The sequence below is a fragment of the Lepidochelys kempii genome, chromosome 3, assembly GCF_965140265.1.
Source record: "Lepidochelys kempii isolate rLepKem1 chromosome 3, rLepKem1.hap2, whole genome shotgun sequence".
Lineage (NCBI taxonomy): Eukaryota > Metazoa > Chordata > Testudines > Cheloniidae > Lepidochelys > Lepidochelys kempii.
The window spans coordinates 17,377,952-17,404,696 of record NC_133258.1 but is presented as its reverse complement, the minus strand read 5'-3'; the positions used below and the strand labels follow the sequence as shown (position 1 = coordinate 17,404,696).

Below are 26,745 nucleotides of genomic sequence, written 5' to 3'. Positions count from 1 at the left end.
TCTCAGCCCAATCCTTAAGTATTCTAGGATGTATTTTGTCAGGCCTTGCCGACTTGAAGACCTCTAACTTGTCTGAGTACATCTTAACTTGATTTTTTCCCTGTTTTAGCCTCAGATTCTACCCCATTTACACTGATGTTCACAATGTTAGTTGTCTGATAACTGCTAACCTTTCTGGTGAAAACTGAAACAAAAAAGGCATTTAATACTTTGGCCTTTGCTGCATTTTCTGCATTTATCTTTCTCTCCTCATTGAGTAATGGGCCTACCCTGTCCTTGGTATTCCTCTTGCTTCTAATGTATTTGTAAAATATTTTTTTGTTACCCTTTATGTCCCTACCGAGTTTAATCTCATTTTGTGCTTTAGCCTTTCTACATGCTTGTGGTGTTTTTTTTATATTCATCCTTTGTAGTTTGATCTAGTTTTCCCCTTTTTGTATGACTCCTGTTTTAGTTTCAGGAATGTGTGTTCTTCAAAGATAATTGGTTGTGAAATAATGGTTATAAATGTGCTGGCATTTGAATGTACTTATCCATCCATTTACACAAATGCCAGATCCTCCCCATCTCACCCCAGACCTTGGCCAACCATTCTTGCCCTGCATATTTCCTCTCTCCATCACTTGCTTCAAAAGTCCACTTGAGTGTGGTGAGAGTGTCGAAATGATTTGGTGGCCTTTGGGCTGTACCCTAAATCACTTTCCAAGTCCTTGTCCTCTGCTGAGTGCATTGCACTTCTGGGGCTCCGCACTCCAAGCACACATTCTGATGTGAGTGTGCAGTCCAATGATCTCCTGTTCAAATAAACACATCAACATATTTTTTTTAATCTAAAAAGATTGAGTTGAGGGAAATTCCAAGTGGGGAATTTGGGCCTGCACGCGGTCCCATGAGAATGTGTAACCAAAGTATTACATTCTGGTTTTATACTTCAGTTTACCTACTATCACCTAGTGTGCTCATTCTAAGCTTGTTTATTATTTCAGCTGCTGTCTAATATTCTTCTTTGGGATGGGATCATAGTAGAAGATACACTACATGAGTTAGGACTAGGCAAGCTGCTGAATCGATATCTCCTTCTGATACTTCTTAATGCACCACCTGGACCAGATAATGTGGAAAAGTGCAACAAGGTAAAAATTATATACAGGAAAAAGGCTTATATAGAAGAAAGAGTTTTCATGATAAAGAGATCAGTTTCTGAAACTAAAATAAGTAACAAACCGTATCTGTAGCTTTTAAGATAACGTTGTAAACTCTTGATGGTGTTAGAAAGGCACAGTTAAAATATTCAGGCCCGAAACTTAGAAACTATTACAGTCCAATGGAAAATATCTTTTTTGGATCCTAAGGGTGAAATCCTGGCCCCATTGAAATCAGTGGAAGTTTAGCCATTGATTTCATTGGAGCCAAGATCTCACTGTAAGTATCTTTTTGAAAAATCTATCAGTTCAAAATAAAATAAAAAGTGTGAGCTGTTCGTGCTCGCCTAGATCACCAGCTATAATTAGCCATTTAACCTACACCATGCTAGTAATGTTTCAAAGCCTATTGAAGAATGGAAAGACCTCTGTTGAATTCCTTCAAGTCTGGTTCAGGCCCACTACTCACAAAGTTGTATGCTTTCTTGGTGCAATAGATTATGCTAATGCACAGAGAGTTTTGTCAAAACAAAAGCCACATTAGGTTTGTTAAAAATCCAAAAAATGCCAATGTTTGACTCCAAAGTAGATCTTCAAATCGTTGAGAGGATAGGAATCCTGGGCTTTTTGCTTCTAAGTGTTACAGTGGAGGGTAAAATAAACAATTTCTAAAAAGGATACTGGCGATTAATGATTTAATGCCTTGGCTCCGGAATAAGTATTTTCATAATGCTGGTTCTTAATGTAAGTTCAACAGCTGGAGTTGTATATTTCTAGCCACAAAATGACTTATCAATGAACCTCTTGGTACTGAGGATGAAGAAGGTGGTGGCTTCTTTGAATTGGGCAGATTCTAACTTCTTGACCTGAAGGATTAATGCAAGCATATGTTTTTGCCCAAAGCTAATGTATGCTAATGTGCTTTAAAGGTTAGCAGTTCAAATTGGCAATAACTAATGGTGTTTTATGCCGGCTAGATTGTTAGAGGGCTTTCCCTTCACCCCTGGTTCTTGTCACGCAGGCAGAAAGCAGAAGACCAGAAGTCCGAACTGTAGACAATGCAATGTTTATTGGGGTTAGTTTCCAGCGAACATGTTCCGTAACTGACGCCGCAGTGTTTTGTCCCCCACTCCTCAGGAGGTATAATTATACCTGCAATGCATGCCCACAGTCCCACCCCTTACAACTTAGGGTCATGTTCCCTTTTGGGTCTGGAGTCTTAGTCCCACCTCTTTTGTATCCCATCAGAGGGGTAAGGAGTGAGGTTGTGCTCTGGTTGGGGACTGCCATTTTTTTACTCTTTTAGTATTTTATACCTTCCCCCCGACCCAAGCCCCTTTGCCCCTCCCGACTGGTTGCTTGATTTTTTGCCTTGAGATAGGGGTTGAGGCAACCTTAAAGTGTGCTCTGAGTAACACTTTAACTGCTCTGATCTGTTCCCATTGTACTAGCAAATCCATCTGACTAGACAGAAGCAACATCATTGTTTTTTGTCCTTTGTTTACACACATTAGTATAAGAGTATCAAAAAGTCAAACCCAAAATTCTATCCCAGGCTAACTAACAGACCTAACATAGATAAAATTGTTAGGTCTTTAGGCAGTCTTTTTAATATATGCATGCAACAAGCATCAGAAGCAAAATGGAAGGTGTAGAAAGGACTGAACTTTTATCACAAACATTTGTGTATAATTGTTTGTTTATTACACAGAAACATAAAAACCTTTAGAACAAACAGCCTATAAATTCTTGAAGCTGTTGAGTATGCTGAGAATAACAGATATCTGGCTCTACATCTGACAAAGCTTTTTATTAATTACAACAATGGAGCCAATTAAAGGAGAAATAAGTGAGAGTTAAATCAAAGTGAGTTAATGCATTTAAGGATTGTCTAATCTTTTCCAAATATGTTTTGATTGAACAGGTAGTTGCATGTCTCCCAGAACGATGGTTCAAAGAGCTTAAAAATGGATCAACTCTCCCTCAGTTGGCAAACTTTAGCCAACATTTGTTGCAAAGTGCACATATACTGTACAAGAATAACTGCAGGTAATCTGGCATTTTTTTGGAATTCATTATTTCTACATGTACTGTGTATGTTTATTTTATTAACTTTTTTGTGTTTGTATATTTACATCATACGCTTCAAAAGGGGCCTTGTCAGTGGTTTATATTTTGATCTTTTCATAATAATGCATATCTGTTTGAGAGGTGTGGAAGGATTGTAAATCAAAAGCAAATTAAAAACCTTGTAATGGACACACAAGAATAATGGAAAAGGGCTACGTGACTTACTTACTGGTAACAGTGTACAGACATGTAAAATCCTACATTACATCGTTCCTATAACACTGGTCCATCATAATGACAGGTTTCAGAGTAACAGCCGTGTTAGTCTGTGTTTGCAAAAAGAAAAGGAGTTCTTGTGGCACCTTAGAGACTAACCAATTTATTTGAGCAGCTGTAGCTCACGAAAGCTCATGCTCAAATAAATTGGTTAGTCTCTAAGGTGCCACAAGTACTCCTTTTCTTTTTACTGGTCCATCTATTTCTAGAGAATTGAGGAAATAGTCCTATAATGTTGTTCCTAAAGGAGGCGTTGGAGATCTGCTGTGATTCTCTGTATCTTGCACACTGAGATGTCTTATTAGTGCTTGCTTTTATAAAGAATGAAATAATTAAAATATGTAAATCTAATCCGATTAGTTTAAATTTATAAAATGTGATCTAATAGAAATGGAAGATATAGATTTGTTAGCTTTTCTTGCCTAGCCTTTGGACACTGGAATGGAATGCAACATAACCGATCACCATAGCCCAGGGTAATTTTCATTAATTTCCAGTGTAGTTTCTTATCTGCATTTTAAAAATCAATACACTCAAACTATATGGCAGTCAGACACTTGAATATTGTACATTTTCTTTTATTTTTTTAGTGATGAAACGAGAGACCTGATCCTTTTGTTGGTGAAAGTCAACGCCTTGCATATTGCAGAGGACTTCATTGAGGAATATAAACTGGAACACCTGAAATCTATGGTCAGAAAGTAGAATTCCAGCGAAAGGACTAAAATATAAAATTTAAAATGCTGTTGCCATTTTAGGTTTGATTTAAAGCAAGATAAAGGTCAAGCTAAAATAGTGTTAAAGGTTTTGCTTGAACAATGCAATTGACGAGTTAGGGCTGCCCTTTCTTTAGTCTGCTTTGTTGAACCTAGATATTTCATGGGACTTAAAGGCCCTGCAAGTATTAGGCTTGAATTTTTGCATTTCTTGTGCATCCAAAATTCCCATGGTGGGTAGTGAGTGTTCTTGGTGCATCAGGAATGCAAAATCTCGTCCAATGCATATTGCACTGGTTGGCATCAAGTTAGTTGAAGATGAAATGGCAATCTTAAGTACCATGGGGGGGGTGATAATGCTTTATTCCTCTTATAGGTGTCCCTTAAAGGATAGTGAAAGGATCTGAAAAATGTGTGTCAGAATCAGTATACTGTAAGTAAACAGCCTTGTGTAGAATTTCCAGTCTTGAACTGTGAGCCTAGTATTGTGTAATATCTCTCTATCTCAGGGAGAATACCAGGTCCCTTCTCTGGTCAGATTCCGGTGACCATCTTTATGGAGATCCGTGGGAGAGTTAGTCCGTATAAGTCCTGCAGGGTTTCAACTGAATAATAAGAATAGAATAATGGGGACAGCTGAAATAGAAAGCTAGGGATAGCAGGCACCTATCTATATTATACCTAGTGTGCAAATGTAACACTTGTAACATCACAATGTAAGGATGGCATCCGCTGTATGTTGTCTTTTATAATTCAGATGCTAATGTGGATTGTGCTCAAGTTGTTTGTGGGCCTGGACTCACCTCTGGACCTATTTTCCATCAGTTTCTTTTTAATGATCATACACACTTCAGTGGTTGGCAGTGAGATGCAGGAGTCCTTTATTGTAGCAACTTCAGAACATTTTTTTAATGTGAATTTTTCACATCGTTTTCAGAAATCTGACTGGTGTTTGAGAGTCTTGCTGATCGCTATTTTTGCTTCCCCCTGATGTGTACACAGTCTCGTTTATCATACACAGAATATTTTATTTTAAAATAGATTCTATGTTTTAAAGAGAGAATTTTAAATGTATATAACAAAAGTCATTCTGCCATGGAATTGAAAGAGAATTGGTCATAGAAATCCAGAGAGTGGCACAAGTTCTGATGCAGAGTCATTTGTATTTGTATTTCCCCAAATGGTATTTAACATGTAATATTTGTATTTTTCTTATAGTAGATTTGTTTTCCCTGTGGACATGCTTTTACATTTTTTTTTTAAAACTGGGTATTTTTTATTTTTGTAAAATAAATGAATATCAATTGTAAATGACTAGGTACTATTTTTTATCTTGATTGTTTAACTCTTGTACAAATGGACTTCATAAAATAAAATTATTAGTCTTGCATTTAGTTCATATTTATTTGAACAAGTAATTAATGTCAATTCTGGGTGTTCGCTGTATTTATCATACTAACATGATTTAAGCAGCATATCTCTAGAATGTGCAGGATTCTACAAAGCAGTACCCTCTTTCAAGACCATCTTTTGCTGTGATTACTGTAATAAATCAACTTACTAATGATGGCAAGATTGTGCAGCAATTGATAACTTTTTTAAATTAAGATTTTTTTTTTTTTACCAGCAGGAACTATGAAATTAGGCAATAGCTAATCAATACAAGCATGTGATTTGTCCTCCTTGCCTTCCCTCCATATTTGTTGGTATGTTGTCTCAAATTAGACTGAGCTCTTCAGGGAATGAGCAGTGTCGACCTGTGTATTTGTACAGCACCCAGCACAATGGACCCTTGACAATGTAGATGCTGTTGCACTACACGTAACATTCTTTCAATGTCATTATTGACTTGATGTTCCTGGATGGTGTTGCAAGTGCTATTTTGGATGATATAAAAAATGGTAGCCGTCGGGGGCTAAAAAGCCCCTCAGAGGTATGACCAGAGTAAGGGGTACTTACTCATGGTGATGGCCAGGATAAATTCCAGTTTGTGTAACTGAATTCTGCATGCTTCAGTTTTCCCTGAAGTTTCAGTTGTCCTGTAATAATAGAGCTGTTAAACAGCTGCACCGTTTCACCAAAACACTGCTCCTACTGAAGTGCAGTTGAAGTGACAAGCATATATGTGCGTGTATTGTAGAGTGCTGTGGGATCCCACAGGCTAATGTGTACTTACACATTTTTAAAAGGCCATTTTAGTAAGATTTTTGCAATCTTAAAAATACTAAGTTTCTACTTAATGTATTTTGTACCAAACCCAAAGCTTTCAACCACTTAACAGACACCTACATTTCCCACTGTTTTTGGCCAGCCATGTGGCACTTTCAGAATTGTCAATTTCCCAGTGTACAGAAAGCCTAATGTAGACTCAGGCCTATCCTACAGGTTGCAATGGGGGAGGGGTAAAATAGCTGTTAAGTTTTAAAAATCCATTCCATCCTCCCTTTTAAAAAATGGAACCTAAGCATTTGTGCAGTCTTATCCTTTCTACCAGCAGATTTAACTACATCTCTTCTCCCTCTGTGGTATTAACTAAAAGGTGTAGCTAGTTATTTAATTACATTCATTGTTTGTTCTTAAAAGTGATTGAGACCAAATAACCAACCACAGCTAAATGTATTGTCCAAAGACAATAGTACGGTATGAAAAGGAGGCATGCATACCCTCCTTATCTCTCAGCATGTTTTTACATGGAAAGTATGTTGTAAAGATGCACATTTCAGCTAGCAGTATTGATTCTGTGATTTCTAAAAGTTACAAAACTCCTAACGTGTCACTAAAATCCAACCCACCAGTTTGTAACAGTCCCTTGTTTTGTTCTGTACCTTTCTTACCTCTGTCTTGGATACTACATTCCAAACCAGTTGGGCGTAACGATACATCCCAATCTGTGCTAAGACATACAATTCATGTATCCTGGCTTTGTCAGGCTTCCTATTTTCTAATGCTAAAGTTGACATCAGCTTTGCAAAGTGTTGTGGGATACTTGACATAGGTGAACAGAATTGGCAGAGCATAATACATTGATGTAAGTTCAAAACACCCATATATAATGTATATTACATTAATACCATGTTGGGACATTCCCTAGGGTACAGCACTGCTGAACAGCTGTGTCCCCCTCAATATTCCAGCCTGCGATGCCTTTTATACTGCTTTGCTGTGGGAACAACCACTCCTGGCCAGTAACCATACAGCCTCTAGCATGCAAAATCCCATTGTGACATTCCCAGCTATATTACATGAATGCTCTGTCTAGCTACTTACGAATTAGATGCAGGGCAACACCAGCATATTCCCAGCCCCAGACCTTTCCCCAGAAATGTGCTTTTTGTACTGGCAGCACCTCCTGGACAATACAAGCTCATACAAAGTCTTGTCATTTCATCAACTGAAAATTATATGCCCAGACTGTTATCTCAAATGGAGGTTCCCAAACACTTCAATCCAAACCCACACGGGTTTAGATAAAACAATAAAAAGTGTATTAACTACAGAAAGATAGATTTTTAAGTGATCACAAGTGATGAGGCATAAAAGTCAAATTGATTACAAAGAAAATAACAGGATAAAACTGAAGGACATAAATTCACACCGTGTAGAGGGCAAGCACAGGAGTTTATTACGTACAGCGCTGACAGCGTGTTACCTCGCTTATTAGGCTTAGAGACGCTGTTAATCGATTACAATGGAATATATGGATTTTCCATGGGTGGGGAAAAGTGACAGGGTAGGCAGTTCCACAACAATGGATGGGTCTAGCAGCAAGACATGATAGCACAGTAGCCAATGGTCAAAGGTTACATAATGTCTCTACCCATGGTTTTAAATTGACAGATTAACATTTAATTAGTACTTTAATCAATGTATTAGTATAAAATATATGTTGAATTTTGATTTGGGATTCATAGGAATGAAGTTGCTTCTTTGATTGTTCAACAGATACATATCTGGGGGTAAAAGCAAATAAACAGTGAAAGTATATGGTAATAAAGATTCTTTTAAGTTGTTTGTGTTTTAAGGCAGGCATTGGTTCCTGGGAAAGGGAGGTGGGAGGAGGCCATATTTTAAACTGACATGCTTGAACCTTTTATAAACTCAAGGTTGGATGTGTGGGAAGAACATCTCCCTACAGAAAAAACTAACACAACAGAAACAGGGCTTCTTTGTTCTATTTGCAACTTTGAATAAGACACGATTATTACCCCCAACATTTGGGGTTTTGCTGACCAGGCATATCTTAGCAAAAGCAAGGTTATTTTTGGTTATTTTGCTTTCTCTTAGCTATTGCTAGGCCTGTGACCTCTTGACTAAACTCTGGACTTCGGGCCTGTACACAAATCCATATACCAAGTTATTAATTAGCAATGGATTTTAACCCTTCAAAAATGAAAACTAATAACTAACTTAACGAGCTAAAGAGTGGTAGCCATGTTAGTCTGTATCAGCAAAAACAACGAGGGGTCCTTGTGGCACCTTAGAGACTAACAAATTTATTTGGGCATAAGCTTTTGTGGGCTAGAACGCACTTCATCAGATGCATGGAGTAGAAAATACAGGAGCCCGTATAAATACGTGAAAAGATGGGAGTTGCCTAACAAGACAATTCAATTAAGAGCAGGATACCAAGAGAGGAAAAATAACTTCTGTAGTGGTAATGAGAGTGGCCCATTTCAAGCAGTTGACAAGAAGGTGTGAGTAAAGTAGGGGGAATTTAGTATGGTGGAAATTAGGTTTAGGTTTTTTAATGACCCAACCGCTCCCAGTCTTTATTCAGGCCTAATTTGATGGTGTCCAGTTTGCAAATTAATTCCAGTTCTGTAGTTTCATGTTGGAGTCTGTTTTTGAAGTGTTTTTGTTGAAGAATTGCCACTTTTAGGTTTAGTTTCTAAATTTGTTAGTCTCTAAGGTGCCACAAGTATTCCTCTTTATTTTTACTTTTAGGTCTGTTGTTGAATGACCAGGGAGATTGAAGTGTTTTCCTACTGGTCTTTGAATGTTATAATTCCTGATGTCAGATTTGTGTCCATTTATTCTTTTGCAGAGAGACTGTCCAATCTGGCCAATGCACATGGCAGAGGGGCATTGCTGGCACATGATGGCATATATCACATTGGTAGATGTGCAGGTGAACAAGCCCCTGGCGTGGCTGATGTGATTAGGCCCTATGATGGTGTCCCTTGAATAGATATGTGGACAGAGTTGGCATCGGGGACTACAAGCCATCAGGAATAGCATCCCCGCTACTATCAAGGCAAACCTGGTGGCTGAACTTTGTGACTTTGTCCTCACCCACAACTATTTCAGATTTGGGGACAATTTATACCTTCAAGTCAGTGGGACTGCTGTGTGTACCCGCATGGCCCCACAGTATGACAACATTTTTATGGCTGACTTAGGGGACGAGAGCTGCAGAAGTGTTGTTCTAACGCCCCTACTCTACTTATGCTACATTGATGACATCATCATCATCTGGATTCATGGGAAGGAGGCCCTTGAGGAATTCCACCAGGATTTCAACAATTTCCACCCCACCATCAACCTGAGCCTGGACCAGTCCACACAAGAGGTCCACATCCTAGACGCTACAGTACAAATAAGCGATGGTCACACAAACACCATCCTATACCGGAAACCTACTGACCACTATACTTACCCACATGCCTCCAGCTTTCATCCAGACCACATCACACGTCATTGTCTACAGCCAAGCTCTAAGATACAAACACATTTGCTCTGATCCCTCAGACAGAGACAAACACCTACAGGATCTCTGTCAAGCTTTCTTAAAACTAAAATACCCACCTGGTGAAGTGAAGAAACAGATTGACAGAGCCAGAAGGATACCCAGAAATCACCTACTCCAAAATTGGCCCAACAAAGAAAGTAACAGAACGCCATTAGCTGTCACCTACAGCCCCCAACTAAAACCTCTCCAGCGCATCATCAAGGTTCTATAACCTATCTTGAAGGACAATCCCCCACTCTCACAGACCTTGGGAAACAGGCCAGTCATCGCTTACAGACAGCCCCGCAACCTGAAGCAAATACTCACCAGCAACTACACACTACACAACAAAAACACCAACCCAGGAACCAAACCCTGCAACAAACCCTGGTGCCAACTCTGTCCACATATCTATTCAAGGGACACCATGATAGGACCTAACCATATTAGCCACACCATCAGGGGCTGGAAATGGCCCAACTTGATGATCACTTTAGATAAGCTATTACCAGCAGGAGAGTGGGGTGGGAGGAGGTATTGTTTCATGGTCTCTGTGTATATAAAGTCTTCTGCAGTTTCCACAGTCTGCATCCGATGAAGTGAGCTGTAGCTCACGAAAGCTCATGCTCAAATAAATTGGTTAGTCTCTAAGGTGCCACAAGTACTCCTTTTCTTTTTGCGAATACAGACTAACACGCCTGTTACTCTGAAACCATCAGGGGCTTGTTCACCTGCACATCTACCAATGTGATATATGTTGTCATGTACTAGCAATGCCCCTCTGCCATGTACATTGGTCAAACTGGACAGTCTCTCTGCAAAAGAATAAATGGGCACATCTGACATCAGGAATTATAACATTCAAAAACCAGTAGGAGAACACTTCAATCTCCCTGGTCACTCAGACCTAAAAATGGAGTCTGTTTTTGAAGGTTTTTTGTTGAAGAATTGCCAGTGTGAAACTGCAGAACTGGAATTAATTTGCAAACTGGACACCATCAAATTAGGTTTAGGTTTGTAATGACCCAACCACTTCCAGTCTTTATTCAGGCCTAATTTCCGCCATACTAATTTCCCCTGGCTGTTACTCACACCTTCTTGTCAACTGTTTGAAATGGGCCTCTCTCATTACCAGTACAAAAGTTATTTTTCCTCCCTTGGTATCTTGCTGTTAATTGAATTCTCTTGTTAGACTGACCTCACGCTTGGTAAGGCAACTCCCATCTTTTCATGTATTTTTACCTGCTCCTGTATTTTCCACTCCATGCATCTGATGAAGTGGGTTCTAGCCCACAAAAGCTTGTGCCCAAATAAATTTGTTAGTCTCTAAGGTGCCACAAAGACTCCTTGTTGTTTTAACAAGCTAAGTGAACTTAAAAGCAAGAAGAGTTCTCTCACCATAGGCTTACAGCAAACTGGCTAGATTGCTTTAGCCAGGATCTGCCTTCTAGTTCAGTGGTGTTTCCTTTGCTTTTCACCTGTTGTAGCTGCCGTGAGTAGTGATGAAGGGAGAGGGGTAACTCTGTTGTGTGTGTGTCCGTCCTCTATTCTTATACCATTCTCCCGTCTTTGAGGATTATCTCCATTTGGGGTTCAGGTGATAGCCAGTCTGGTTACCGGGACCTCCAACAGTTTCATTGTCAATATGTGAAGTTCTTGCTCAGACCCTTCTTCTTGCCAAAGAATGGCTGCTTAACTAAGAGCCTATAATAGTTCTTCTGATTATGCTGATATGTGGCCAGGGCATCAATGTGTCTTTTGTCTCTGAAAAACTGGTTTGGGCCTGCTTTTCTGACTCTGGAGCATGTTACAGCAGTCTTGTACAGTGGAATCTAAAAACTTTACATACAATAATCAGCATAGTATGAATTTTCAAATGATACCGCACAAGGCATACTTCGTACAAAATTTTTTATAGTTAAGGCTACATTTTAGTCACAGGTATTTTTAGTAAAAGCCATGGACAGGTCAAGGCCATAGGCCATGTTTTTGTTTGCTGCCCGTGACCTGTCCATGACTTCTATTACATACCCCTAACTAAAACTTGGGCTGGGGGACTGCAGGTGCTCTGTGGGAGTGGCCCAGGACCCCTGCCAGTGCTGCGCGGGGGGAGGGCTGGCAGGCTCCCTACCTGGCTCTGTGTGTCCCTGCAGCTCCTTGCGGGAGGGAAGGCCGGGGGGCTCCCTGTTCTGCCCCCCACCACAAGCTCCAGCTCTGCAGCTCTTCTTGGCTGGGAACTGCAACCAATGGGAGCTGTGTGGGTGGTGCCTGTAAGCACAGGCAGTGCATGGAGTCATAGAATGTCAGGGTTGGAAGGGACCTCAGGAGGTCATCTAGTCCAACCCCCTGCTCAAAGCAGGACCAATCCCCAATTTTTGCCCCAATCCCTAAATGGCCCCCTCAAGGATTGAACTCACAACCCTGGATTTAGCAGGCCAATGCTCAAACCACTGAGCTATCCTCCCTGACTATCCCCTGGCCCCTCTGCCTAGGAGCTGCAGGAACAGGCCAGTTGCTTCCAGGGAACCCCCTGGAGGTAAGTACCACCCTACAGCCCAACCCCTTAGCCCCCTCACTCACCCAAACTGCCCCAGCAGTGGCCAGTGCTGCTGGTCCAGGGGATGCCTGATCTGCTCGGGCAGCCCCAGAGCTAGCCACACCAGCTGCTGCAGAAGTCACAAAGTCATGGAATCTGTGACGGATACTGCCTTAATCATAGTCTAGTAAAAATGGTGTACATAAGGGTATGGACTATCACAGATGTGCATAACTGTTAATGTGGTGTGTACTATGCCTAACATATACATGTTGGCTGACAGTGGTCATCTTGAGGGCGCCCCTTTAGGTCCCAGGTCTCCAGCTGTCACCTCTGTGTGGACAGAGGTCTGTCCCCGTCTCCCTCTATACCAAAGATTTGGTATAATTCCCCTGCCATTCACAGTGGTTCTTAGTCCAACACCTACAGCTCACTTTCCCTTGGGTTACCAGTGACCAGCTAATTTTAGAACAAATGCATTGTTTTATTTTCTCTGTAAATAGTCTACCTGTATGCTAGCTTACCAGCCATCACCCATGTTCCACAGGGAGGCCCTGGCCAGTTCCAGTCCTTCACACCCCTCCAAGAGGATTTTACCTTCTTAGGTACAATCTTGTCAGGTGGTTGTTTTTAAATCAGAAAGAGGGCTGTGGCTCAGTTGAGTCTGACCCTTTATTCTTAAAGCTTTTTGTTTGCTAGGCCTCTTGAGCCCAGTCTGAACCAGTACATGCAATTCAGCGGGTAGTACTTCCTTGGAGTTGTTTACTTGTCCTGAGATCTAATTACTGCCACCTCCCAGCCAATTTTCTTGGGGGAAGCTTGGTAACCTTGCTGATAAACTTAACATACAATTCCTAGCTCAGACTGATACATATAACCTTTATACATAGAAAAGTTTGACAAGTCCCAGACCACATCAGTCTCTTAAAGTTTCTGTGCTTCCAGGGTCTTGCATGTCACAGACTGTTCAAAGTAACATTTCCCCTTCAACAACTACTAGTGGTAGATCCTTCTAGTTGGAGCAGGATACATACTATTTCATCAATGAGAGCAGGGACACAACTCCTCAGACCTTACAGAAAAAGGGAAGTTGAGGACTTGGGCTGGCTTTGCTATGGTAAGTGGGAATAAGTGTTAGGAGTTTAGTAAACTGTGGGTGGGGAACAGGAAGAGGAGAATCAAATCAACTTCAAATTTGTAAACTCGTGTTATGTAGGAGTGAATACTGGCTCCCAGGTTCATGTGCATGTTTTACAATCCAAAGCATGAAGGGCCTGAATCTGGCTTTTGGGTGTTTAAACAACACAACAAAAAATTGAAACTGTCAACTGCCACTCTGATCAGTTTGTGAAGTGTTCTATCCCCCTGTCTTGGTCCATGTGCTCGAGGGCAGGGACAGCCTTTCTGTTTGGCACACTCCTAGTGCCCAGTGTTTTCATTTAAGGCTTACTTAACTTTTAGTTTTGAGTTCCTTCCTGTTCAGCAATATCACTCGTCAGACATATACCTCCTACTGTGTTTAAACAAGCAAGGAATGAAAGTGTGTGTGTTTGGAGGTGGGGGTGTGTGCGGGAAAAAGAGGTTTAGAACATAAGACAATGGACAACAAAACCATCACTGCAAAGTCAGTTGGCTGTGAAACCAAGGACAGGAAGATGTGTCTTGGGCCAGAATTTGGAAAAAGTCAAGTCAGTCTAACAAAGTAGTGACTGACAAAGTCTTAGTTAAGGCAGCTAATCAATGGGTTAAAAAAAAAATTCATAGCTGGAGGGATATGTTAATCGCAAAAGAACAAACACCTCCCTGGATTCAGGTAGTATATGGCCTGTTGTCAAATGAGGAACATGAAAAGTGTAGCAGCAAAGGCCTGTTTTGTTACTGTAAAGACTGAGAATGCCTGGAAAAGGGGGCTGGACATAGTACTTTGGTAAGATAGTTTCTCAAGATGTTACTGAAGACAATAGGACTCACTGCCCCCACTCAAAAAGGGGGAACTAAAGGAGGTTAAAACCACTGCACTGTATATACACAAATGTACTACTTTTTTTGAAAGATTAACTTTATTGTACATTCTGACTATATACACAAGTCTTACACAATTGAATTATATATTAAAAAATTCAGGTGGCCTCCCTCCTCAGTAATTACTGTATAAAAGCAGTATCATTTTTTTAGCTCTTCATTCACTTCTTTCCATATTTCCTTCTCTAATTTTGAAGTATTGTATTCTCGGAGCATATCAAACTGTATCCAGGGCATGCTCCATTTTTGTGCTTCTTCCATCATTTCTTTAGGTAGTTCAAAGTGGATTCCTTGAATGTTAAATTTTGGTCGTTCCCAGCGTTTTGTCCAGGGCCTAGGTTTCATTTTGACCTTCAGCTAGGATTGGAAACAAGTAAAGAATACATAAAATACAAGTCTGCATAGAACTTTGACTTTTTTGCATGAGGATGCATTTTCAACTTGGCTCTACTTGTCTTTTTGCTCTAAAAGAAAGTGATACCAAGTTTGACTGTAAGATCAGCTCTAAAGAGCTACTGATCAGTTCTGTTTGGAAAACTGAAATTTATTCCTGAAGAAACGTAGTCATTTCATGCCTATGTGCACAACTATTCTATAGACAAGGCTCATCTATTTTCAGTCTACTTTTGAACCCCACTGCTGATCAAAGTTAGATGTGGTCTTATCTCACATAAACAACTTGTTTTTCCTTTTCAGTAGCAGGGCTGTTAGTTCTTAGTTTACTATCATAATCACTTAAAATATTCCCTCCCCCTTTGAACTATTAATTGTACTGGACAGTTAAAAACAAATAGTCATCCACCCTCCATCATCCTCAAGATCACATGTTCACACTTAAGGTCAAACTTCCAATATGGAATTTTTTCCTGACACCCTCTATTTTGGTTTGCCCCTCCAGTCTATTAATGCCTTTTTGTACTGAGTAGCCCTAACCACTACACGGTCCACTAGACACAGGCATATGCAGGCCACCTTTTAGCCTAGTTATAAACATTAAAAGAATAACAAAATAAAGTAGATCGGTATTAAACTCAGAAGATGGTGATTTCTCTAATAGATGGTACCATATATGGCACTGTACAGGATCTGCCATGATAGACATTGCATACTTGAATTGGGATGGTATATGTATCCCACTACCTTCTACAAGTCTTCCTGAGCTAACGAAGAGGGTAAATGATTTCTTAAAGTCTTTTGGAAAGAAATGATCTACTTTACATCCACTAAATTTCTACCCTCAGCATGACAATAAGCTGTTGTCCACTAGCATTCCCCCCTCGTAATTTTACACACAGATTCTCCTAAGAAAGGATGACAATTTAGTATTCAAATAGTTCCAGGGATGTCAGGCAGGCATCTAAGTCCCATCTACAGAACACACACAACGTGGAGATGCTTTTTCCATGTGCCTTAACTCTGACCTAGAGAGCCCCCTCTCGAAGAAGTTTTATTTTTCATGTCCATCAATCCTTGTTAACCATAAAGGATGCTGGATAGTTCAACTGCATTGTGGATGATTATTCACTATAAAAACAGAGTAAGACCAAACTTGTTTTACATGTGACACCTGATAACAGTTCAGTGGCCTTAGAGGGCTAGATTCAAGCTAACATTATATATGAAGCATTTATATTTTATTACAATCACTTAAATCACCTCCTCACTTTCCCACCAAACTTCTATCACACCAGACTCATACCTGGTTTACAGGAATTTCATCATTAGCTGAATGGGGCACAGGTTTCATGTTAACATCAAAAGTACTATATTCAGGAAGAGCATCCCGTAAATACATCAGGTTGTCATCTAGTCTCTTCTCCAACTTCAAAACCTTGATCTCCCGGATTCGAGGATTGTACAGTTCATAGCAAAACTCAACACCTGAAGACAAAATTATTTAACTTGTAGCTGAGAATCAGGGGCCATAAGTAACCTAGTCTGGGTTTGATATATTGCAGTTTAGTGTTTCAGATCCTTGTATTAATCAAGGACAGTGTTTTGTTACATTCTGGGTCCATTTTTTGAATACAGTATTGTATACATTACTCTTTTACAAAGAAATTAAAGTCTGTGGACTAGACTAGCTCAAGAGGCAGAGGCACTTATAAGTACAGAATTTAAGAGGGAGCCACAAGCATAGATTTTAAATTAATTACTCAATGTATTTTGAGTACAATGGGATTCACCTGTGATATATTTATTTAAGCAAAATAAGGAATGCCTAATTCCTGCTTATATTTAGAGTCATGTAGACAAAGCAACGCCTGTATTGCTCTACAATGGCTTTAAAGTGCACCAGAAAGGAGGTGTGTGATGCAGCAGGCTGCTACATTGGTCTTCCATTATGGAGACCTAGAGTCAAATGTAGCTTAGGTTAGAAATGAGGGGATGTAGGACTGATATGAGACAAGTGAGAATCAAGATTAAGCTCTATGGGGCATAGACTGTATCACTCTGTTTGCACAGTGCCTAGCACAATGGTACTTCACTCTCAGTTGGGCCCTAGCTGTTACTACAAAACAAAATATTTTTGTAAGGCTCTTAGAATAATATTAAAATCCAGCTACTACAAAGTTAGTTCATAAATGAAGTTAGTAGATGTATTACTTTTGACCAAAGTTGAAACATGAGATCAGCCCAGGCGTACCAGATTTTTAAGCAGCTGAGATATACTGTACACTAAGGTCTCACTGCATCTTGCAGTGCATCTTGTTTTTAAAACAAACAAGAAACAGTAGTATGCAAAATGATGATTGTCCTTTAATACTCTAATACCATCCCAACTGCAAACAAGATTTCTATAATATACCATTTTATATAGAGCTTAAATACTATATCTCCTCCATTTAATAGTCCTAATGTAAGAATGAAAGCTGTACGAAGACATACCCTGCCCTTCTATAATATTCCGAAGCACAAAGGTAGCACCAAGTCCTTTTCCTCCTCTTTGAATGCAAATTCCGACAAAACGGCTGGTTTTGTCACTGGCATATGGATCTGCTGTGGTAACAGAAAGGATGCTTCCTGTCCAAAAGAGAGACTAGTCAGTAAATCATTCCTGAAACATGGAGAAGGAGTCAGATTTTAAGTGCAGACATTAATAGACACACTCAACTAAATTAATCTTTCTAAGAAACAGACTGAATTTACAAAATGTAGGCTTAAATATTTATATAAAAATATAGCATTTCTTTGCCTTTAAAGATTTAGTTCACATCATTAACGCTATTTACTTGTGTCTATAAACAGGAAAATTATAGACAAATGTTTCTTGGACCACATGCACACTGCAGTGTTTAGACTGTAAGCAATGCATAGAGAATGTCTGCATCCAGAACACTAACCTGTGTTTTTATTGAGTTCAAATGGCAATACTTCTATTAATCATATATTCTATTAATTGATCCTACACTGTCCATTAAATTTGGCAGCAGAAAATAGCTTTACAACAATGTTACTATGCCAATAATATATATCAGGGGGAGGCAACCTCTGGCACGTGAGCTGATTTTCAGTGGCACTCATACTGCCCGGGTCCTGGCCACCAGTCCGCGGGGCTCTGCATTTTAATTTAATTTTAAATGAAGCTTCTTAAACATTTTAAAAACCTTATTTACTTTACACACAACAATAGTTTAGTTATATATTATAGACTTATAGAAAGAGACCTTCTAAAAAGTTAAAATGTATTACTGGCATGTGAAACCTTAAATTAGAGTGAATAAATGAAGACTCGGCACACCACTTCTGAAAGGTTGCTGACTCCTGATATATATATATTTTACTATATCAATGATCAATACTGGAAAAGTTATTAAAAATCCCAATGCTGTTAACTGACCAACATAGAACTCTGGAATGTTGAGCACTTTTCGCCTCTGTATCATGTCAGTTCTTTCAATATAGAATTTAAGAGGATTTGTTCTCCCTCTGGGGGGAATAAATTCAGGACTCAAGAACCTGTGGGGAAGTCAAAACCTTTATGAGTAAAGACGGAAGTAACTTGTATTAAAACCTACAACTTACCATAGTACTGAAGTAATAATATTTGGTCTACACATGAAAGACCTCTGTTATTCATGTGTGCAAGTTATTTTCACACTGACATAAATAGCAGTTTTTGCAATTCCTGATTGGAGTGCTCCAAGTTTCTTTCAATGAGAAGATGTGTAGTTTGTATTCAGATATTTTGCAGCTACAAGTACCTACAGTATTCACTGGCCTTTTGAGTGTGTGATAATTTTCTATTATTTATCACTTTTGTCATCGCTATCACTTTTGAGCATTAGAACTATGAACAAGGAGGATTAGTAATGGAATCTTTCATGGTTCAATTTAACCCATGTTAGCAGTGAGTACTTAAAATTGGATGGCTCATGGCTGAATAGTATTGTGCGTGGAACAAGTTGTAGGAGGTCTCTTTTGCTCCTAGTAGATGGGAGCCCAGAAGACACACCATGGGTGAGATTTTCACCCCCCCCCCCCTTTACATGGGATAATGGGGCCAGAAATGCATAGAGGGACTATAAAAACCCTGGATCTGGCTGGAATTGCTCGACACAGAAAATTAGGAAGACAGATGGAGGTGGTCCTCTGAGGACTGCTTCGCAAACCCTTTTGTAGGGGCATGGCTATGCAGTGGAAGCACAGCACACAAAACAGCAGAGATTCTGGTCAGTGCTGCTGTCCACAGGATAGCCCAGGTAGGCTACCATAACTTTGCCTCAAAGGGCTGCTCTGGACCCCGGAGGGCAGAAAAAGTGGTTTAACTGGAGGGGAGGATGGCAAATCCCTCTTGGCTGCAAGTTCTAGGAAGTGCAGCACAGAATCTTACCCCTTATGAAGACAGTTTCAAGTAATGAAAACCCTTACCAGTCTGAGATGACTGTCCAAGAGCTGAACGGATATGGAAAGAGGAGATGGACTGGATGCTCTCACAGGTGTCAAAGTTCTGATTCTAAGAAACTCTCCCCTGTCCTAAGCTGATTATACACTAGGCTTCTTTGGGAAATCTCCCAATGTTGCACTACCACCAACAGTGCAGAAACATTTTAATCATCGTCACCTAATGTTGCCCAGAGCAGGTTAGGTGATACAATAATAGAAACGCTTGTGCCCTTTTACACGAGCGTTCTCACTGAGGATACCAGCACCAGTGGCAGCAACATTTTACAGCAGCAGAGCCAGAATCATAATCCAGGTCTCTCAACTTCCAGTCACGGGTACTTTCTCCCTATGACAGACTGTTGTACTGAAGATACATATGTATTTAATATAATGAAGCTCAACAAAACATTACCCAGATTTGCATGTACGTTTACAACTACACAGAGATTCATGGATAAGTCAATTTTTGTAAATGCAAGTCACGGGGAAAGGTATTTTAAGCCCATTTTTTGACAAATTGGCTCTGCTTGCTTAACAAATGTTTACTTTATTTTGCATAATGGTGCTTAGTGGATTTCAGGAAGTGCTCATATAATTAATAACTCAACTGAAGACTATGGAAGGGAGTAGCAATTTTTAAGAAGTGTAACTATACACTGTGCTAAGCAACAGAGTATCCTACCTTCTCTCTGCTACCTCTTTATGTTTGTCAACAACAACTGGCTTTGGAGGTGGCTGAAATTTTGTAGGTTCTCCATTGTTAGCCCTCAGAAGTCCAGAGGAAGAGAAGCACCCTTCAAAAGACAGAAACAAGATGGTGCTAAAAATAAACCAATTTCAACCAGGAGTAAAAGCAATGCCCGTAACAAGCATGCATACAATTATAATGTGAGCAACTCTCAACCCTTCAAAATACTATGTGTGTATGAACATTCACAGTGTGTCTCCTCTGTTCCTCCAGTACCATCTTAAGGCAATAATAAAAGATCATGCCTTCCTTTGTTAGATGCTCATATGATAGAAGGAAACTGTGAGAAGCTAATTCAAGAAGTTTTAGATCAGTCAAAAGGAGATTAAGAAAAATGATATATTTCTTCTTCTGGTTTAAGCATCAGATTTTAGAACAGTTTTCAGATGACTTTATTCAAGCAGTTATTGCTGCAATGTTTTCCAAGTTAAGACTAAACTCATCTAAATCTATTTTTAACCTACAGACTTTCTCCTCAGTGATTTGCAGAAGTCTCAGGTACTTTTATGTTTCACTACTATTTCAACATTGCAAAAGAACTTATTACTGCACTCTCACACTGAAAGTACAAAAATATTCTTGCATGCCTTGATCCTCCAAGATCTGTGCAGAGCTCACCGCAAGATCAGACCCGTAGGAAAAAAAAAAAGCAATGAATATAATAGTAGGGAATAAAAGTACAGCTCTCCTCACTCACAGTCCTGGACCAGAACCACAACCATCCTTCCTCTTAGCAGATCTCTGCAACCTGAAAACTAGGGTCATCTAGACCACCGTCAATTTGGAAAGAAGTGCTTGAGAGGTTTTTTACGGAGAGAAAATGAGCCCAAGGACACTGCATGAGGATGTAACTAACCCAAAGCAATGTCATCAGGTGCGACACACATTCCAGGGCCACAGAGAGCACTTCCCTCCCAAAGTGGGGGAGGCTGGAAGCAGAGATCCCAGCAGAGGAGGCAGCGAAGGGCACAGCAATCCAGGCAGCCCCTCCCATAAAGGGGACACTGATGGGGGAGCGGGGACCCAGGCAGCCCCCCCTTCCCCGACACATGGGGCAGCAGCAGGGCAAAGGGAGCAGGGACCCAGGTGCCTCCCCACAAAGGGGGTAGTGGCCGGGTGATTGGGGAGCAGGGACCCAGGCAGCCCCTCCACAAAAGGGGCAGTGGCGGGGAAAGCGGAGGCAGGCCCGCCCCGGGCAGGGGGACGGTGACGGGAGAGCGGGGCGGCAGGGACCGGGGGCAGGGCAGGCCCGGCTTCCCCCCGCGAAGGGGGCAGTGACTAGGAGGAGGGACCCAGGTTCCGCCCCGGTTCCTTACGGCAGCGCGCAGCGGGCCGGGCGGCGGACGCCCTAGCGAGGGCCCTCACGCCCGCCTGCTCCAGGAGCCTCCCGCAGGCGGCGGCCATGACGGCTCCAGCTAAACGTCCCCGGCGCCTGCGCACGCGCCCACAAGCCCCCCCGCGTCCGCTACGGCCCGCGCAGCGTCCCAAACTGCCCGCGAAAGCGGAACGAGGCTTCAGGGCGGGCGCGCGGGGCCCTGCCTCGGCGGCGGGGCGGGGCTGGCTTCTGAATCAGCGCGGGAGCCTGGCGCGCCCTGCCCCGCCTCCAGCTGCCCCCCACCGATTCAGAAGCCAGCCGCCCCGCCGCCGAGGCTGCCCCGTCTCCCATCAGTCCCTCGCCTTCGGGGGGGGGGGACCCCCGGGCGGGGTGAGACCCCCGGCGGGGCATTCCCGGGCGGGGAGGTCGGGAGGCGGAGCCCCCACAGTCACTTTCAGGGGTGGCAGGTGTGTGTCACCTTTGGTGGTGCGGGGGGGGGGGGGCGAAGCTAAGTCCCGCCGCCCCACCTTGTAAGCCGATGTATCGTTTTAAGAATAAGGTAAAAAGGGACTGGAAACAGGAAGCGTTTAACAGTTTCCCTGTATTGCACAATATCACTGTTAACTAAGAAAATCGACCTTATTAATACTCTTCGGAATAGGGAAACAACCAAGCCCTCTTGGATCAGTAACCCTCCAAAGCAAATACTTTCTCAAATTAAAACAAAGATGGCCCCTTCTTTCGCAGGGTTCTTCAACTTTTCGTCATTGTTTGGTTCTGGCAATGAAGTCAGCGGGGAGACTTGCAATGTCCAGTTCAGAGGTAGAGTTCTTATGTAAGCAGAGCCAGGATGAGCTGGAGCCCTGAGCCCTGGTGGTGAGGTGTGGCAAGTTGTGGAAAAGAACTTCAGGGGCATTGTTTCATATTCTCTGTGTGTATATAAAGTCTGCTGCAGTTTCCACGGTATGCATCCGATGAAGTGAGCTGTAGCTCACGAAAGCTCATGCTCAAATAAATTGGTTAGTCTCTAAGGTCCTTTTCTTTTTGCGAATACAGACTAACACGGCTGTTACTCTGAAACCCGCCTAGAATGAGGCCATAGCTGCCCAAAGGGTCACTTTGGCTGCTGTGGGACTCCCCAGTGTCTCTGTTATTGGGGCCCAAAGAATAAATTATTACCCAGTTTTATTACCCTGATTATGGGAATCAAGGACAGTGGAACTGCACTTGGCCTTTTGTTATGATGGAGGGACTCGCCATCAACTAAATAGCACTCACTAGGCAAGGGACATGGGTTCCAAAACTCAGTGAACTGAGAGAGAGGTTGGGAACAAGTATTAATACTTGGTGGCCTGGGCCCCCTGGTGAGGGCCTTACATGCTAATTGTACTTCCTCCTCTCTCCACTGTGGAATATCAGAGCTAATTTTGATTCTATTAGGAGTCTAGTTACAGGCTGCTGAGCTGAATTCACTTTGGGCTAATGGTGCACCAGCACTGAGGCTCCCCTCCTACAAGCTGAAATCACTGAGTGTTGTGTTAAGTAGTGGGGAAGCCTGAAGATATATGGTGGAGCAGTTTGTGGGATGGCGAGCAGAGCGGCTGGTGGAGCAGAGCAGTTTGCGGGATGGCGAGCGGAGTGGCTGGTGGAGCAGAGCAGTTTGTGGGATGGCGAGCGGAGCGGCTGGTGGATGCCTAGAGCAGCCCATGGGGTGGCTGGCACAGTGGAGCCCCATAGAGAGGTGGGGCCATCAGCTTTGGACCATGTGAGGTGTCCCTTAACACCCCCCCAATCTCCACCCAGGTTGGGAGGTAAAACTGTGCAGATAAACTTTTGAACTCTGGGGCTGCCCTGACCAGGGACAGAGACTTTTGGGTCATTGGACTTTTGGGACTTTGGGTGATTTTGGGTTGCTGGACTCAAGAACTAAAGGGAAAGGACATGCCCCAATTTGCTTGGGGTGGGTTTTTGCTGATGGGTTGTGTTATGAATCCTGTTCGTGGTGTTTCCCCAACATAATGCCACATTATTAAAAGGGTTTTTGTTACACTCAGACTATGTGCTTGCAAGAGGGGAAATATTGCCTCTTGGAGGCGCTCAGCGGGGGTGGTATATATTTGTCCCAGGTCACTGGGTGGGGGCTCGAGCCAGTTTTGCATTGTGTTATTGGAATGGAACCCCTAGATACTGAACCCGGCCCTTGTTGCTGCCAACTCTGATGGGCAGAAGGGTTACATTTATGAATGTGCAGAATGCCAAGTGATTTAGACGTCGTTCGCAAACACTTTTTCAGTCTACGCAGGCAACTGAATGATCACTCAGCAGTGCAGGTTGTAGTCGGAATTGTGTAGAATGATTTCAGGAGAATTGTAACTTCTGACAACATGTCACGCAAGCCTTCGTTTTGTTTCAGAAATTGCTTCACTTCGCTCACCGAAGTAAGCTGGCAATTTCTCGATCTGCAAATATCACTCAACATTTCTAAATGAAGAGAGAGCCTCTTCCATGTTAATGTCAACATGGAAAGCTTCACTTATTGGGACAATGTCCTGTTTCAAGCCATTTGCTGCATCAGTTATATGCTTCTCCAATTTTACAGTGAATGTAAAGCTTTCTATTGAAAACCTCTGTTCAATGGCAAGCATCAATTTGCAAGCATCAATGATCCCAACATGTATATGATGAAAATACACTTTGGGGTCACTGAAAGTGTGAGGAAAGCTTCCCTGGTTGAACCATCTTGGTGGCGCTTGTTTTTTCGGGAGTGTAGGATCATCTAAATAAAGATTTCTTGCCTTCTCTACTGTTGTTTCCCAGAAGTGACCCTTTGATGAGTCAGTGCGCAATCCCACTCAACACCTTGCAACAGGCCAACTTTCTTCATAACGTTTGCCAATGACACGTTTTGGCTTTGAATTTTTGCATTAGCTTCTTCTACAGGACCCATGGCTTTCACAAGAACTGTTAGTGTAAAGTATGTTGAAAAAGATTGACATTGCTTTGAGAATCCACTACATTTTGAGCCAAATTCATCGGAAGAGAAACTCAATTCATCTAAGCAGTTCATCATGGCCTCGTAGTTGTGGAGCAGTGAGTTACTGCTACTGATCCTTAGTGTCCATTTTGTTGGGCACAATGGTTGTAAAGAAGGCTCCCCTTCACTCTGAAATTCTCTGAATGCTGCCATACGCTTTGGTGACTCCCTGAAAGCATTGATGAGATCTTTCACCATCGAAAACATATCACGGCATTCTCAAATATTATGCAGGGCATCCTGCATGGCAAAGTTAAGGGAATGTGGGTCACAGTGCACAAATTCCGCTCTCGGCTCTCGATCCTTCACTCTGGCTTGGACCCCAGTAATTTTGCTGGACACATTATTGGCTCCATCGTAACACTGCCCCCAGCAATCAGAAAAGGGCAAATCTCACCCAAGAAGCGTATCTTCCACAATTTTGAAAAGGGAAGCAGTGTCCATTGCGTCAGTTTTGTATAACCCAATAAACTCCTCATAAATCTCCCAGTCTGCACTAAAAAAGATCATTAAAGAAAAACGTACTTGTTCTTTTCTTGACAACTCAGTAGTCTCATCCATTACAATGGCATAAAACTGTATTGCCTTTTATCTTTTGCACAATTTGTCTTTGCGACATCATTGCCATCATTTTGATTATTTCATTAATAACCTCATGTGACAGCCATTTGTATTTTGTGCGACTAAGCCACTGTCTTAGTTCCTTTGACTCTGTACTGCGTAGCAACAAGAGCTGCATCAAATTTGAACCACTCTCATTATGTCCTATGTGATACAGCATGGCCAGAGAGCAGCAGGAGAGTGTTAGAAGGGAGCCTTATTCCCTGTAGAGGGAAGAAAGTTTGCTATAGATTAATTAAAGAATCTGAAGCCAATTAGAGCACCTGAAGCCAGTCACCTGATAAAACCCCCCTGCTTCAATCAGGCAGGGGAAGGAGTTGAAGCAGAGTGGATTGGTGTTGGAGCAGAGAGCAATTTGGAGGGAAGCAGAGGAGAGTTTAGAGAAATGCTGCGGTGGGCTAAGAAGACCAAGACCCTAGGTAAAGGGACACCTGGTTTGTGCAGAGGGAGGGCAGGAAGCCCCACAAGCTGAAGGGCAGGAGAGGGAAGTAACACAGGGGAAGGAACCGCTAGTTCAAGCGGTTTACCACTATCCCTAGGGCCCCTGGGCTGGGACCTGGAGTAGAGGGTGGGCCTGGATCCCTCCCTCTCCTCTCCCCTCCTCTAGAACACTAGTGGGGCAGTTAATACCCCAGTTCAGGAGCGAGAAATGGTGCCCTGAACCCTCCCCAAGAAGAGAAAGTGCTAGACCCATCAAAGTAGTGCTGGCAATTTGCCACACCACGTAATGCTATTCCTTGTTGAGCTAGGTACTGAACACTGTTAAAAGTTTTGTGCAGTGCATTCCTAGCTGATTGTGATTCTTTTTGTAACTGGCTGACATTAGTGCAGAAACATTAACTGCGATTGCAGAGCAGCATACTTCATTACCACTTCCATGTGGCAGGAGGATTTTTCATGTGATGTAAAACCCCGCAATGCGTGTCTCCGATCTTGAAATCCGGACGAAATAAACATTGGTTTGGCCTTTGTTGAAAATATTAAGATCTTCTTTTCAGAATAGTTTTTGCAGACTGAGCAAAAAGCTCTGTCTAATTCACTACTGTACTCCAAGCACATAAATCTTGATAGCCAAGACTGCTGAAAACTCCTTTTCTTATCTTGTAGATTTGCCACATCTTTCTTTTGTATAACTTCAATTTGAAAGCTGGGTGTCGAACTCAGGCCGTCACTTGATGAATTACCTTTTTCTTCTTTTTCTCTGGATAACTTTATTAAGAATTTATCCATTGTTGATTATTACTGGTCCTATAAAACAAGAATTTCGTTGCTGGGATAAAATGAAGCCACAATGCGCTGATGCCACAAGATTACAAGGGCCAATTAAAAGTGAAAAGTCAGAAGCAGCACTTGCCTGCTTCAAAGACATTATATTTTGTTGTACAACCAATTATATACTTTAAAGGGTGTAAAATAATCAAGTATTGTGCTAAACACAATCATACCCCAAACTGACCGCCAAATTTAAGTTGCGTGTTTTTTCCCTCAGGTTAGGGCCCTGGGGTGGGGCTGGGGGTAAGGGGTTCACAGTGCAGGAGGGGGGTCAGGGCTGGGGATGAGGGTTGGGGTGCAGGGGGGTGAGGGCTCTGGCTGGGGGTGCAGGCCAGGGATGAGGAGCTTGGGGTGCAGACAGGCTGCCCCGGGGCTAGG

At 42.0% G+C, this 26,745-nt stretch overlaps 2 protein-coding genes across 6 annotated transcripts in view; one reads left to right on the top strand and one right to left on the bottom strand.

The window, feature by feature from the left end:
- The window catches only part of GCFC2 (GC-rich sequence DNA-binding factor 2), a 45,052-nt gene extending 39,460 nt beyond the window's left edge, over nucleotides 1-5,592 (top strand). For 2 of the 4 annotated variants that reach the window (XM_073335817.1, XM_073335821.1), the window contains exons 16-19: nucleotides 987-1,133; nucleotides 2,164-2,217; nucleotides 3,067-3,191; nucleotides 4,079-5,592. In XM_073335817.1, the coding sequence (XP_073191918.1) occupies nucleotides 987-1,133; nucleotides 2,164-2,217; nucleotides 3,067-3,191; nucleotides 4,079-4,193 (441 nt within the window). In that variant the 3' untranslated portion in view covers nucleotides 4,194-5,592. Of the gene's footprint in view, nucleotides 1-986; nucleotides 1,134-2,163; nucleotides 2,283-3,066; nucleotides 3,192-4,078 lie in introns of those variants that run through there. The other 2 variants (XM_073335819.1, XM_073335820.1) reach the window with 2 other exon arrangements.
- Nucleotides 5,593-14,506: 8,914 nt separating this feature from the next.
- Nucleotides 14,507-21,573, bottom strand: MRPL19 (mitochondrial ribosomal protein L19). Of its 2 annotated transcripts, none has more exons than XM_073335815.1 (6): nucleotides 21,442-21,573; nucleotides 20,060-20,171; nucleotides 18,332-18,450; nucleotides 17,380-17,514; nucleotides 16,190-16,371; nucleotides 14,507-14,847 (listed from the first exon to the last, which is right to left on the bottom strand). In XM_073335815.1, exons 1-6 carry the CDS (start codon nucleotides 21,527-21,529, stop codon nucleotides 14,632-14,634), a joined length of 852 nt encoding a protein of 283 aa, XP_073191916.1. In that variant the 5' UTR covers nucleotides 21,530-21,573; the 3' UTR covers nucleotides 14,507-14,631. The 2 variants fall into 2 exon arrangements, with proteins under 2 accessions (XP_073191916.1, XP_073191917.1); XM_073335816.1 differs by lacking the exon at nucleotides 21,442-21,573 and adding an exon at nucleotides 20,982-21,401.
- Nucleotides 21,574-26,745: the final 5,172 nt, after the last annotated feature.